This window comes from Haliotis cracherodii, unplaced genomic scaffold (genome assembly GCF_022045235.1).
Source record: "Haliotis cracherodii isolate W230 unplaced genomic scaffold, xgHalCrac1.p SCAF_1, whole genome shotgun sequence".
NCBI classification, from domain to species: domain Eukaryota; kingdom Metazoa; phylum Mollusca; class Gastropoda; order Lepetellida; family Haliotidae; genus Haliotis; species Haliotis cracherodii.
The window spans coordinates 68,731,030-68,745,764 of NW_027266264.1; the positions used below are offsets into that span (position 1 = coordinate 68,731,030).

Here is a 14,735-nt window from a genome sequence, read left to right on the forward strand (position 1 = left end):
CAAATGGAATCCACTTCGGCGGATAACCGAGACTGGTTGGTTATTCTCTGCCGTTGATGTTTTATATTTACTCATTTCAAAACATCTTCTATGTTTGAATCACCACTGAAGCCATTATTTTTCAAGAATTTCGATACAATAGCGTTTTTTGAGGTTTGGATTTGAGTTAAATCGGATGACTTTTAATTTGTTTCTTTGTTTGTTTATTTGTTGTTTAACGCCGCACTCAGCAATATTCCAGCTATATGATGGCGGTCTGAAAACATTCGAGTCTTGACCAGACAATCCAGTGATGACATCATGAACATCGATCTACGCCATTGGGATATAATGACATGTATCAACCACGTCAGCGAACCTGACCACCCGCTCCCGTTAGTTGCCTCTTACGACAAGCACAGTCGCCTTTTACGACAGCATGGGTTGCTGAAGACCTATTCTATCCTTGATCTTCAGGGATAAAAAGACTTTTCAATATTGGATATAGGCGAAAGTTCCCAGTTCCAAGATGGCCGACGAATGATGGGACCAAAAGATCTCTCCCACCGTATTGTACAAAGAGTTGAATAAGCACAAAAATCAAACTTAAGCTGAAAAGGCAGTAAAAGTACAAAAAATCCTTCACTATAAAGCGTGGATCCAATCGGGTCTACCCATGCTTGTCCTACTGCTGAAGAGTCGACTAATGAAGATGGTTGCATACAATGGGAGGGCTGATAGCGGGGCTTCTCTTTCACCCATTGCCTTGCATTGCCTAGACTGCATGTACAGGCCTCTAAATGCAACATTCAAACCACTTCTTTGGCCACTAGATTACACCACCGACCTGCCTTATAACCAGCATGCAACACCCTCTGATGGTACGGACGTGGAACTATGAATACACTCATATCAACCTTATAACCAGTATATACCACCCTCTGATGGTACGGACGTGGAACTATGAATACACGCGTATCAACCTTATAACCAGTATAAACCACCCTCTGATGCTACGTACGTGGAACTATGAATACACTCATATCAACCTTATAACCAGTATATACCGCCCTCTGATGGTACGTACGTGGAACTATGAATACACGCGTATCAGCCTTATAACCAGTATATATCACCCTCTGATAATACATACGTGGAACTATGAATACACTCGTATCAACCTTATAACCAGTATATATCACCCTCTGATAATACATACGTGGAACTATGAATACACTCGTATCAACCTTATAAACAGTATATACCACCCTCTGATGGTACGTACGTGGAACTATGAATACACGTGTATCAGCCTTATAACCAGTATATACCACCCTCTGATGGTACGGACGTGGAACTATGAATACACTCGTATCAACCTTATAACCAGTATATACCACCCTCTTATGGTACGTACGTGGAACTATGAATACACGCGTATCAACCTTATAACCAGTATATACCACCCTCTGATGCTACGTACGTGGAACTATGAATACACTCGTATCAACCTTATAAACAGTATATACCACCCTCAGATGCTACGTACGTGGAACTATGAATACACGCGTATCAACCTTATAACCAGTATATACCACCCTCTGATGGTACGGACGTGGAACTATGAATACACTCGTATCAACCTTATAACCAGTATATACCACCCTCTGATGGTACGTACGTGGAACTATGAATACACGCGTATCAACCTTATAACCAGTATATACCACCCTCTGATGCTACGTACGTGGAACTATGAATACACTCGTATCAACCTTATAACCAGTATATATCACCCTCTGATAATACATACGTGGAACTATGTATACACTCGTATCAACCTTATAACCAGTATATACCACCCTCTGATGGTACGTACGTGGAACTATGAATACACTCATATCAACCTTAGAACCAGCTGTAAATATCATGCACCCTAAGATCGGTACTTATACGGGATAAATACACCTAAATATATAACCTGCTGTATGTACCACCCTCTGATGGGTGTGTCCAAAAGATTGCCTCTTTGTAGTGTAGGACATTTCTCCACAGGACAATTTCCAACTGAGACCATACCCCACATTTAATATTAAAAATATTATAATTAATAAATAGGAAATTGGATATGATTAAAAATTGGGGGGATAGATTGTTCCTGATTTGTAGAAGCTACTTTGAGCAGACTTAACTGACGAAACAGTTGACGAAACTTAGTAGTAAATGAAAGCTAACCACAGAAAAGAGTGACGTTGTTTCTGTTTTAGAAGATGTGGATATAACGGAGAAGTCACGAGCTGTAAGTGAATAAAACAAAGGGACATACACCATCGGATAAAATTTCGGTTGTTTTCGCTGATTCCCGGCACTATCCCGATTCTGTTTTCGTGTATTTCCGAGTGACCACGGGAAACTGCGAACGGTGATATAACCATTTCATTCGTCACGAATGATCGCCATTCTCACTGTCCCGCACTGAATCGTTCAAACATTCAATGTCGGATAAAAAAATTAATTCCATAAGTCTTGAGACATATCCCCTGCCTCCCCCCCCCCCCCCAAAAAAAAAACAAAAAAAACAAACAAACAAAAAACAAACAAACTGGAGTTAACTGGCCTCTTTTGTCACTCATTATGGCATTTTGCCCTGTGTTTTTTTCGGAACGTTTATATGATAACATTTACTTACTGGTGTTGACAATCATGTGTAGGGTTTTAATAGATCACATCTACCATCATGTACTACGCACGGCACCAGATGGACTGTTGTTCGCGAGGCTAGAACCCAACCTTGACGAAAGACAGGATGTATACTAACGGAAACAAATAAGTGAACAATTAAACATGGAGGGAAAAAAACTTTACCTGTCAGTGCATTTGAAATAGCGCACATACCAACTCATCACATGTCAAAATCAAATGTTGAGATGTGTTTGTGTGCATTGTTTCCAACGCGTATTTTGGTAGACAAGGCTTGGAACCTATAACAGCATATCATTTTATTGTGTCTAGAACTAAGTGTTCCCTCATTCATTTCCATCAGTATATTTAATGACGACGCCTAACGGCATATGGATAAAAATAGGATCGGTTTAGTAGAGTTACTTTTAAAGACATTGAGAAATCAGGTAAGTTGATTTTGCAAGGTAATTAACCACACCCTTTAAACTTAGGGAATTAAGATTTTACTGATTGTTTTGATGCCAGTGCTAGTGGAGTAGCCGTGTAACAACTTGAAATTTAATGTTACCAGTTTGAGTGAGTGGGTTTGGTTTAACGACTCTTTGAACAGTATTTCATCCTAAAAAAGGCGCAGATTTGTGATTCAAGAACCAATTTCAAGTTTACAAACGTTAAAATACGTTACATTATATTATTTGACTTACGAAACTGGGGGTACAGGGGACCCCAGTAATTAATTTCAAGGGTCCTGTAACGTTATGAAATGGTGTTGTGTAGAATTTGGTACAATGGATATTTTGCTTCCTTTGGGTTGCTATGTCATTTTCTCGGTGGCCATTGTATACATTTTTGCGTAGTGTTAAACCCCAATTAACTGCGCTAAATTGAATTTGGAACAGAACCTGCAGCGCAATACATGGTAGAATTCTGAATAGAAATGATGTGGCGATGTCTGTTCTATTTTTTGTTGATGTTTTTAAGGCCGGACTCAGAAATATCACTATAATCAGTGACGTCGTAAGCATCGATCTACGCAACTGGGATACGATGACACGTCAACTAAGTCACCGAGGCTGACCATGCGATCAATTTAGTGAGTGAGTGAGTGAGCGAGCTTTAACCATGCACTAGGCTACCCGACTGCCCCGCGATCCATTTAGTCGCCTATTACAAGCACAGGTTGTTGTATTCTATATTCATACCCCACGGGTTAATTTCTGTTGTTGGTCCTGTTTTGAATCCGGATCAGCTACAGCTAGTACTCTCTCCCCATTACATTTGAGTGAGTGAGTGAGTGAGTGCGTGAGTGAGTGAGTGAGTGAGTGCGTGAGTTGGGCTTAACGCCGCTTTAACAGTATTCCAGTAATATCGCGGCGTGTCAGCTTAATGTGGGATGAAAGCCCGAAGTGATGCAGGTCTCAGACGTTTAGCACTTCGGGGAAACCCACGAGCACGGGTATGGTGCTGACAAACCTAGAAACATAATCGGGGCGAACCGGGATTCGAACCAACAATCGTAGGTTTCTGGCGTGCCCAAGGGACACAACTCTGCACAGTGAATCGCGGCGCCTTAGACGACTGGGCCACCCCATTACATTTGAATACCACAACGTTTGTAAAACTGTAAGAGTAAGCCGTCCCATATTTTCACGTGTACGAAAGGAATAAGGGCCATGCCTCAATCGACAGCTGGCTACAAAAGAAGTGATCTACTTAAATAAGGGACGCGTGAAGATCTGGCGTAGAATAGGTCTTCCACAATCCATGCTTGCTTTAAAAGGCGACTATGCTTATCGTAAGAGGCGACTAACGGGATCGGATGGTCAGGCTCGCTGACTTGGTTGATGCATGTCATCATATCCCGATTGCGTAGATCGATGCTCATGATGTCAGTTACTGGATTGTCTGGTCCAGACTCGATTATTTACAGACCGCCGTCATATAGCTGGAATATTGCTGAGTGCGGCGTTAAACAACAAACAAACAAAACTTGTGATTGGAAAACTTGTATAGCTGCACATGTTTATGAATGTCAAACTTATGCATCAACATGATCAAGGGTCCTTTTCAAAACACGAATGTTTTAAGTTAACAATTGAGTACCCATGATTCAAGTACTGTGACAACAAACATGGGACCTAGATGACCCCAGGATCCCCCTAAAGTGGAACACTGCATATAAAATGGCAGTGATATCAAAGTGCGGCGTTAAACAACAAACAAACAATTAAAAAAGGGCTCCGAGAAAAAGGGTTCACCGATCGTTTTTTCTCTCCTATATTTTTGGAGATTGTAAAATCAAGGCGTGGACAAGCAAGCTAGCATCAGTCTGGATACATCATCGGCGTCACATTTGCAAAACAGGTCAAGGTGAAATTCTGAAAAGGTCCTCGACTGATTTATGGTGGGGGGAGGGGGGGGGGGCTACATAACTTTTTGTTATGTCGTTTCTTTTGTGAATACACTGAAAGGCTGAGGTGGTCCATATCACGGATGCAATTATGTCTTTGCATTTGCATTTAGGTCATGGGTTGTGATTCTCAGTAAATAACAGGACAGGATGTAAACAAGTTCAAGGAAGAAGGGATAAGCTGTAAGCCAATCGCATGCTGTAGATCATGTTGTTTTGGCTACGTCAAACATTATAGAAGTAAAATACAAATTCTGTATAGGATATATCTGTATTCAACAAATATGCACCCATCCTTTTATGAAAACGTTGGGATAACTGGGTGCAGAGTTTTAGCTCCAGAACCAAATGGTATTGTTAAGACTTAATTTTGAAAGATGTGATGCCAAACATGTTAGAAAAGATACAGCAAACAAGGTACAAACAGCATAATGGTGGCCCACACATTTAAGTCGCTGGAATTCATTGCAGTTCACTTATACATGCCAGAAACCTACGATCCTGGGTAGAATCCTGAGTGAGTGAGTGAGTGAGTGAGTGTGGTTTCAGGCACCTTTTAGCAATATTCCAGCAATATCATGGCTGGGGACACCAGAAATGGGCTTCACACATTGTACCCAGGAATCGAACCAGGTCTTCGGCATGACCAGCGAATGCTTCAACCACTAGTCTACCCGACCGCCCCGAATCCTGGTTTAACCTGTGTATGTTTCTTGGTACCTCAAACATAGGTGACACATTGTGGTTCGTCACGCTGAAGTTTGTTTGTTTAACACTGCACTCAGCAATATTCCAGCTATATGATGGCGGTCTGTAAAATAATCAAGTCGGGACCAGAAAATCCAGTGATTGACATCATGAGCATCAATCCACGCAATTGGGATCGATGACATGTATCAACCAAGTCAGCGAGCCTGACCACCCGATCCCGTTAGTTGCCTCTTACGACAGCATAGTCGCCTTTTACGACAGCATGGGTTGCTGAAGACCTATTCTATCCCGGTTCTTCAGGGATAAAAAGACGTTTCATTATTGGATATAGGCGAAAATATCGGTCAGTTCCCAGATGGCCGACGAATGATGGGACCAAAAGATCTCTCCCAGCGTATTGTACAGAGAGTTGAATAAGCACAAAAATCAAACTTAAGCTGAAAAGGCACCTTTTACGACAAGCATAGTCGCCTTTTGCGGCAAGCATGGGTTGTTGAAGACCTATTCTACCCCGGAATCTTCACGGGTCCACGCTGAAGTGAATGCTGTTTGGTGTCACATGCAGTCAGATATATTTCAACTATATCAGGGCATTGTTTGATAGGCATTACTTAGAAGTTGACGGATGACAAAGTAGACACAATTTATGGATAACAACGTCTTTAATACTGTAAAGGCGACGTTTTGGAATAGATCCTTATAGCGTTGTCAAGCAAGACTATATCAAGGCAGCTGTAAATCATCCTGCTTGGGCCAGGGAAGCCAACGGTTGACATGATGGAACAGCCATTCGGGGAATGACAAAATCATCCAGATCATTCGATCTAATTAAGTAGTTATAGGCACATGTGTATGAATCTGTCCTTCGTTTTCGGATATGGATACGACACAAATATGAACATTCATGCTTTATGATTAAGGTGCATCCACTTAATTTATAGGTGGAGGTGGGGGACCAAAAGAGAGATCTTAATCAGAACAAATTTTTTTCCCAGCTATATCCAACAAACTATTTTTTAACTGAGCTCCATTAAACAATCCATTCATTCCCACTTTTAACACTAAACATTTGACTTTTGGGTCCTTTCCACAATAGTTTCTGTTTTTCACCACTGTCAACAAAATATTCAGTTTCGGCATACTTATGTACAAACTGTTCATTTACCTCCACCCATCCCCCTAGAAATCAAATAAATGCTCTCCCACCATTGACCTTCATGTCAGATATGGGAAAAGAACTGTGTCAGTCAGATACATGACCTTACAACTCTTAATGTCTCCCACACCCTAGAAAATACATTTATACTGAATTCAACTTAAGCTCTAGGATTTTACCCTTGTTCTGGGTTCCATTTGGATTTTACTTATTATTTTGTTGATAATTATTTATTTTAAAATACATTAAGTGTATTCCTCGGGCTAAACGTTAGTCTGCTGTTGAGCAGGACATTGCCTGCGTGTATTGGAAGTATTTGTATTGTTTCATAGGTTTTATTAAACTTTGAAAAGCATACACGCTTGTGCATAAAAACATGGTTGTCATCATCTCATCCTCATCAGGTGATGGGACCTACTCCAATTTGGAATCCGCAAGGGGTCTGCCAGAGAGACAAGCACAACTTTCATGTCAATACTGGTACATCAGCTAACATCTCTCATGTTCCTAGAAACCCAGAGAGTCTCATCCCTCCATTCACCAAACTGTATTGTCACACTGATAACTCTACATGTACCTTCTCCGTGTAAAGCCCACAAACATAATAAACAAACTTCATGAGTGAGCGTCACACCCCATGTTACATTCAACAGTGGAATGTAAATCTGACAACTGACATAGCATTCTATGGTCAAAATGCCTGGATGATTGTGGGCACATTACCTTCCCGAGGCAAGAGAGTCAACTGACTATAAAAGTCCAGTTTCCACCCTTGCCGAACAAGGCTGGTATTATGGAGTTACATTTTGGCTGGACTAACAAGTCTATGCATAGTCCAATCAAAATCGTGCAAGAAAATCAAAATCCGGTTAGTAAACTGTTGAGCAGATTTGCACCTCCAGCTCGTCAACAGATATTTTCCAAGTCTTTTCATGTTTTTGATCATGGTGCTCACGAGATCTGATGCACTTTGCGACGTAAGACAAGTTTTATCACAATATAGATCTTGATTATCGATGGGCACTGCCATTTTGTTTTAAACAAATGCAAGTGATACGAAAGGTGGTCCATAGGAGAGGCTTAGAAGGGATATAACTCATAATAACCAATGGTGGCGCTACGATGTAGCCCAGGAATTTCATCCTAGTTCAACAAGGGTGGAAACTGGACTTTTATAGTCAGTTAACTCCCTTCCCTTGTGAAGATGGGGCACATCGTGAAGTGCATTCCACAAGATTTACAACCAATCTTGTGTCAAGTAACCATAACACGTGTTGTGTTAGTGTTTTGTCCTCTTCCCTGCCTGTCTGTTGGCCCGCTCAATGTATCGCCTCAATGTCTTGTGGTCCTCAAGGTCGGACTGTTCTATGGGCTTATTGTTGGCACATCCCGACACTGGGCACCTGCAACATCCAAAACACTAGTCAAATACATATGAAGATTAAAACTAAGAAACTCAACGTCCTGGGGACTATCAGGAATGAGTTGGTTTGTGGTGTACTGATACTTACTATTATTATTGCAGCAAACCTCAAGGCGCCCATTAGTTTCCTTGATTGAAGACAGTGCTTTACCAACTTTCCTGGCCTGTCTTTCATTGTGCTTGTTGCTTTCCATAAACAAGCAGCTTTGAAAACTTGCAATGTTGTGAACTCTCTCAACTAAATTGGCCTTCATACCAGTGTGAATGATGTATTCCCCAAACATCTTTCTTGGCCTGTTGACGCGGCGACTGATGTATTCCTCAACAACATACTTGGCATTCTTGCCACAGAAGCAGATGTATTCTCCAACAATGACCTTGGCCTTCTTCTTACAAGAACTGGTGCATTCCTCAACAACTTACTTGACCTTGCCACAGAAACTGACATATTCCCCAACATCTTACTTCTTGCTGAGGCGACTGATGTATTCCTCAACAACTTAATTGGCCTTCTTGCGACGGAAACTGACCTATTCCTCAACAACTTAACTGGCCTTCTTGCCACGGAAACTGACATATTCTTCAACAACTAACTTGGCCTTCTTGCCGTGGAGACTGACATATTCCTCAAGAACTTACTTGGCCTTCTTGCCGCAGCGACTGATGTATTCCTCAAGAACTTAATTGGCCTTCTTGCGACGGAAACTGACCTATTCCTCAACAACTTAACTGGCCTTCTTGCCACGGAAAATGACATATTCCTCAACAACTAACTTGGCCTTCTTGCCATGGAAACTGACATATTCCTCAACAACTTACTTGGCCTTCTTGCCGCGGCGACTGATGTATTCAAGGATGGCCTCCTTCTCATAGTTATGTTTACACAGCTTGTTCTGCATGGGGAACTTCATCTCCTGCCGCGTGTAGGGACACATGGTGTTGACTGTCTCCTCCGTCATACAGATCTCATCATCCTCAGCAGAAGTTGAGGGCATCGACAGCTGTGGCTCACCAGCAACATCTGCAACAAGCAATAGCAAACCCATGGCCTCACATTGAGAGCAGCCATCATTCCTGACTAGGTTTAAATACAGGTCTTAGGCGTTTACCACTTTGATTAAACCAGTGAGTACGGGTATGGTGCTGATATGTGATATTAAGATGAGATACTGTGAGGATATGTTGTGGGATGTTGGGATAAGGTGTTGCGGCAGGGCGTTGTGATAAGTGTATGATGAGATGTTGCAATGGGATGTTGTGGTGGGGTGTTCTGATGTGTTGTGAAATGTGGTGAGATGTTCTGAAATGTATGATATTGGTTGATGTTGTGATGTGGTGTTGTGGGATGTTGTGATGAGGTGTAATGGGATGTTGTGATGAAGTGTTATTGTATGTTGTGATGAGGTGTTGATGGTTTTGGTTTGGTTTGTTGTTTTACACTGCACTCAACAATATTCCAGCTGTATGATGGCGGTCTCTAAATAATCGAGTCTGGATCAGACAATCCAGTGATTGATATCACGAGCATCCATCCACGCATTTGGGATCGATGACATGCATCAACCAAGTCAGCGAGCCTGACCACCAGATCCCATTAGTCGCCTCTTACGACAAGCATAGTCGCCTTTTACGGCAAACATTGGTTGCTGAAGACCTATTCTACCCCGGATCTTTACAGGTGAGATGTTGTTGGATGTTGGGATGAGGTGTTAAGGGATGTTGTAATGTGGTGTTATGGGATGTAGTGAGCAAGTGTTCTTGGATGTTGTGATGAGGTGTCATGGGATGTTGTGATGAGGTGTAGAATATCTTAATGTGATGTTGGTGAATGTTGTGGTGGGATGAGATGTTGCGGGATGTTGTTATAAGAGGTTGCAGGGATGTTGTGATGAGAAGACTGGGATTTTCTAGGACCTGGGTTCTGGAGCTCCTGTATCTTCTGCTCCAGGTCGGTGTACTTCTCATGCTGCTTCAGGTTGGACTTCCTGTTCTCAACCTGCAGTTCCTTCAGCTTCAGGTCCAAGTCCCGCTCCAGACTGCTCACCTCACCACTCTCCAGGGCCTACACACAAAGATCTATGTTACTCATGTTGCAGGTCCTGGGTATTATTTAAACTTACACTGGATAATCGAGGATAACCTGATCAATAATGAGTTGGTTGGTTGGTTGGTTGGTTTGTTGTTTAACGCCGCACTCAGCAATATTCCAGCTATATGACGGCGGTCCGTAAATAATCAAGTCTGGACCAGACAATCCAGTGATTGATATCATGAGCATCGATCCACGCAATTGGGATCGATGATATGCATCAACCAAGTCAGCGAGCCTGACCACATGATCCCGTTATTCCGACAAGCATAGTCGCCTTTTACGGCAAGCATGGGTTGCTGAAGACCTATTCTACCCCGGAATCTTCACGGGTCCAATAATGAGTACTTTCCTTAGCACCTTGGCTTGGAAGTTACATCGGCAAACCTATTACATCATTCACCAAATATTATGCCAGTCTGAAGCATGAGAAGATAGGAGTGCTGACCTTATTCTTGGTGTGGTCGACAGCGGCCAGGAACTGCTCCAGGTCTCGCTCCATACACACATAGTCCAGCATCACAGACTTCAGCTCGTCCACCTGCTTCTGGTTCTCTGGGGACGACAAACACAACTTTCTTTTCAGTCACAGAAACAAAGCATGATAACATGCAGAGTCAGACATGGTCACTAGTCTGCTGGTCAAAGACTTCTAGTCGCTAGTCTGCTGGTCAAAGACTGCTAGTCGCTAGTCTGCTGGTCAATAGGTGCTAGTCACTAGTCTGCTGGTCAAAGACTGCTAGTCGCTAGTCTGCTGGTCAATGAGTGTTAGTCACTAGTCTGCTGGTCAAAGACTCCTAGTGACGAGTCTACTGGTCAACAATTACGGGTCACTAGTCTGCTGGTCAAAGACTGCTAGTCACTAGTCCGCTGTTCAAAGACCAAATGAAATTAGGAGTGTACCCCTAACATAATGTTCATGAAAATGTTTATTTAGATACTATTAGATAGTCAAAATATACAACCTTCAAGATTTTTTGCATTGATAGTTATGATAATGTATCTTATTTTTGTATCTGAAGCAAGGTCTGTCAGTAAGAGCCTTCAAATTACCTTTTAGGCATTCTTTTCCAAGTGCTAGGTATCTCATAATTGATGCAGTAAATAGTGTGAAAGTAGCGAAACTATCCTGTATTCTGATTTCGTCAGTTAATGTTTTCAGCTATTTGGTCTTTGGTGGGCAGTTCAACAAATAACATACTGGCTAGCGACCAGTTATTGACGAGGACCAATTATCACCAACTCTCCGTCATAGGGCACTCGTGATCACATCTCGTTTTACTTTTGCTCGATTTCATTAGAAGAAAGAAATATTTTTCCAAAAATGATGTACAAAACTGTCTCTTGTGAGGAACTATTAAAAAAACTCAATAAAATCACCTTGCTCAAATTCAACTTCAGAAGAGACACGCAGGTGGTGTCTCATGATAAATTCATGAGTCAAGAAAAATTCAAAAACATGATGATGCACGTTCAGGTCTGTCATAGCTTAATATGCCTGTCATTTCTTACACAAATTACAATCACAAAACCTAATTGAGCTATTTTTCCAGAAATGCATAACCCTGTACATATCGTGAAATCCATAGTACATAGTGTTGAGGATAAGCATGTGTAAATCGAATGTAGAAATATTGTGTACGCCAGTTTGCCAACGACAAATTGATAAAACCATTTCTTATTAGTTGTAATGATTATAAAAATTGAGTACAATACCAGAGAAAATAGAAAATGTAATTTGTATAACTGAGCGGTGAGTGTGATGACGTGGCACATGCTGTTTAGATGATTGCGATAACTTGGTACAGTTGGTCAACGCAAAATTTCTATTTCCACTGTTAAGATTCCCTGTCGTCGAGTTATTACAGAAATATTCTTATAATTTTTTGCATGGAAAGAAATATGCGTATTTGCTCATAGCTTCACACAAATCATAGTTTTTTGCACAGTTAACTTTGTACACCGAATATTTCAGACATAACATGAGAACATGAGTGAGTGAGTCAGCAATCTTGCAGCTTTTTGCGACAAGAACATGAGAACAATGGAGATAATTGTATGGTGTTTTTCACACATCTTTGCATTACTAATTGAGAGGGCTGATCACGGTTACCTTTATCATTCTCCACAACATCCATGGCAACATCTATTGTAGTTTCCATGCCAACATTGATGTACTGCTGAATTTGTTTTACTGTGTTGATTGCCTGCTCTACCACAGCAAAATGTGGCTGATTTTGTGACATTCTCACTCTGAAATATGAAATAAAAACAAGCTTACTGACTATTAGACAACCTATGTTTAGTATATGAAAGTACACTTCTCCGTTACTGCATATCATGTAGCTGCTGAACTGACACGTGTCACAACTAAAACATCCAGGAATTCTATTTTCTATATCATCGTTATGCCTCTACAGAATTATCAGTTATTTTTTATACAAAATGTACAAGAGAAGCAGCGAATCTGGGATTCGAACTCATGTTCATACATGAAGCTTTCCGGCATGTGGAGTATGTGCACGGAGTTTCGTCTAATTATTTTCATGTGCTATGAATGAGAGTTGATGGAACGAATGAATGCATAGAAAACACTTATGCTTGCATCTTAGCTTTCTAATTATTGTAAATATTTATAATCAAACAATATCTAAACGAAATATTGCCAAAGTGACATGCCAGCTTGTAAAACACACATTGGGTACGATATAGCATATTATATGATTTGACACAGTAATGGATACAGTAATGTCATGATCGAAAACAGGACAAAATTACCCGTACATGAAAAATATGGAGAAAAGTAATACCTGCAGTTGTTTAGACTGTTACAGTGACTACGACAATAGGGGACAATACAACGTGTCACAACATAGATAAAGGCCCAATAAAAAGGATCTATACAGTGTACACTGCATACGCAATATTGACCCTCGGCAGAACTTGTTTCCACCGCCAACTTGTGGAAGGGAGGTAATTCTTAGCAGGGCTTAGTGCTCATCCGCTAAAAGAATTGGAGTTTATGCCGCAAAATTAAGAAAAGAAAACAATTTCTAAGATATAGCAGAAGGGCGACAGATTGAATATTATTATAAATTAAACATATATAAAAACTGACATTTTGGCATCTTTTTGCTTTTATTTTCTATTTCCATATTTGAACCATACAAGAGAATTAAAATAAAGCCACAGTGAAATTAATTATACTTTATTTAAAAAGGCTAAAAGTCATGGGCGGGTCTCAAAAACAAATGATTAAAAAGGCCTGTTTTAATGTTTGTTTACTTTTCATGTACAATCCTTATAAAACTTTTCATTCCCTGAATTAGGTGGATGATATTTTAAAATGTCCAGGCTGTAACCACAAATGTCGGTATTGTACCTTTTTTTTAATTCCTATATACATGTAGCGTTCTATGTAATACCTGAATGCATATAAATTTTTATCAAAACTCTTATGAATAACAGTTAATAAAATTACTGAAATAACTTAACAAAAAAAAACATTTCCCATAAAAAAAAAACCGGGATAGATCTACATGAGAGTAAATTGCAAAAATAAAACACTGAAAATTATAATTTTCAGATAAATATTGTTTTTGAAATTTGAAATTTATCAAGTCCTTGTTTTCTGTATGTTTCGTTGGTTTAAAGTTAAGAAAGTTATCCTTCATGTGAAATTTATATTTCCCGTCATAATTGCATTACCATGGTCATGTTGACATATTTCATCATCGATAATTGGTTATGACTAATTAAACTGTTTGTGTTTAAGAATAAGCTGACACTTGAGTATTTTTACAACAAAACAATGTTTCTGGTTTCGTTCATAATAAAATTGAATATTTTCAAGCTTGTTCTTTTTTAGTCAAATGTGTCTTGACAATCTGACAAATTCTGAAACTGACCCATATGTCTTTAAAGAGGATAAAAGTACTCTATCCCTGAATAGTGATTGAGTGAATGTTGTGAGACACACAGCCTACAAACTTTCTGCTGCCTGGTAATAAATTCAAAAATACAGATTGCCAGGTTTATAAGATTAGAAGCAAGTGTTTATCAACACTTGTTTACAATACAAATATGCCTCAGTCGTATAAAGCCAATCACTCTCCTACCCAGATTTCCTAGTGGCCAGCCGAGTACCTCTGTCACATCATCATATCTTACACAGTCCTTTCATGTGTTTTTCATCTGTTTCATTTCGGATGAGTCTGCACATTAAGATAAACATATGTCATGAAATGTTTCATTTTTATTGAGAAAATATCCTAAATCATAATTA

The 14,735-nt window shown here is 40.2% G+C and overlaps 1 protein-coding gene across 1 annotated transcript; it reads right to left on the reverse strand.

Moving 5' to 3' along the window:
* Window positions 1–6,464: 6,464 nt before the first annotated feature.
* Window positions 6,465–13,407, reverse strand: LOC139467740 (E3 SUMO-protein ligase NSE2-like). Its single transcript, XM_071249252.1, has 6 exons — window positions 13,261–13,407; window positions 12,564–12,703; window positions 10,899–11,005; window positions 10,276–10,423; window positions 9,181–9,382; window positions 6,465–8,341 (listed from the first exon to the last, which is right to left on the reverse strand). Exons 2-6 carry the CDS (start codon window positions 12,694–12,696, stop codon window positions 8,218–8,220), a joined length of 714 nt encoding a protein of 237 aa, XP_071105353.1. The 5' UTR covers window positions 12,697–12,703; window positions 13,261–13,407; the 3' UTR covers window positions 6,465–8,217.
* Window positions 13,408–14,735: the final 1,328 nt, after the last annotated feature.

What these genes read in the sequence shown, in the direction of transcription:
- LOC139467740 (XM_071249252.1), bottom strand. Translation starts at nt 12,696, where the DNA reads ATGTCACAAAATCAGCCACATTTTGCTGTGGTAGAGCAGGCAATCAAC. An exon ending in TCGACCACACCAAGAATAAG is followed by an intron (nt 10,424 to 10,898) that starts GTCAGCACTCCT and finishes CTTTGTGTGTAG; the next exon opens with GCCCTGGAGAGTGGTGAGGT. An exon ending in CGCCGCGGCAAGAAGGCCAA is followed by an intron (nt 8,342 to 9,180) that starts GTAAGTTGTTGA and finishes TGGATGTTGCAG; the next exon opens with GTGCCCAGTGTCGGGATGTG.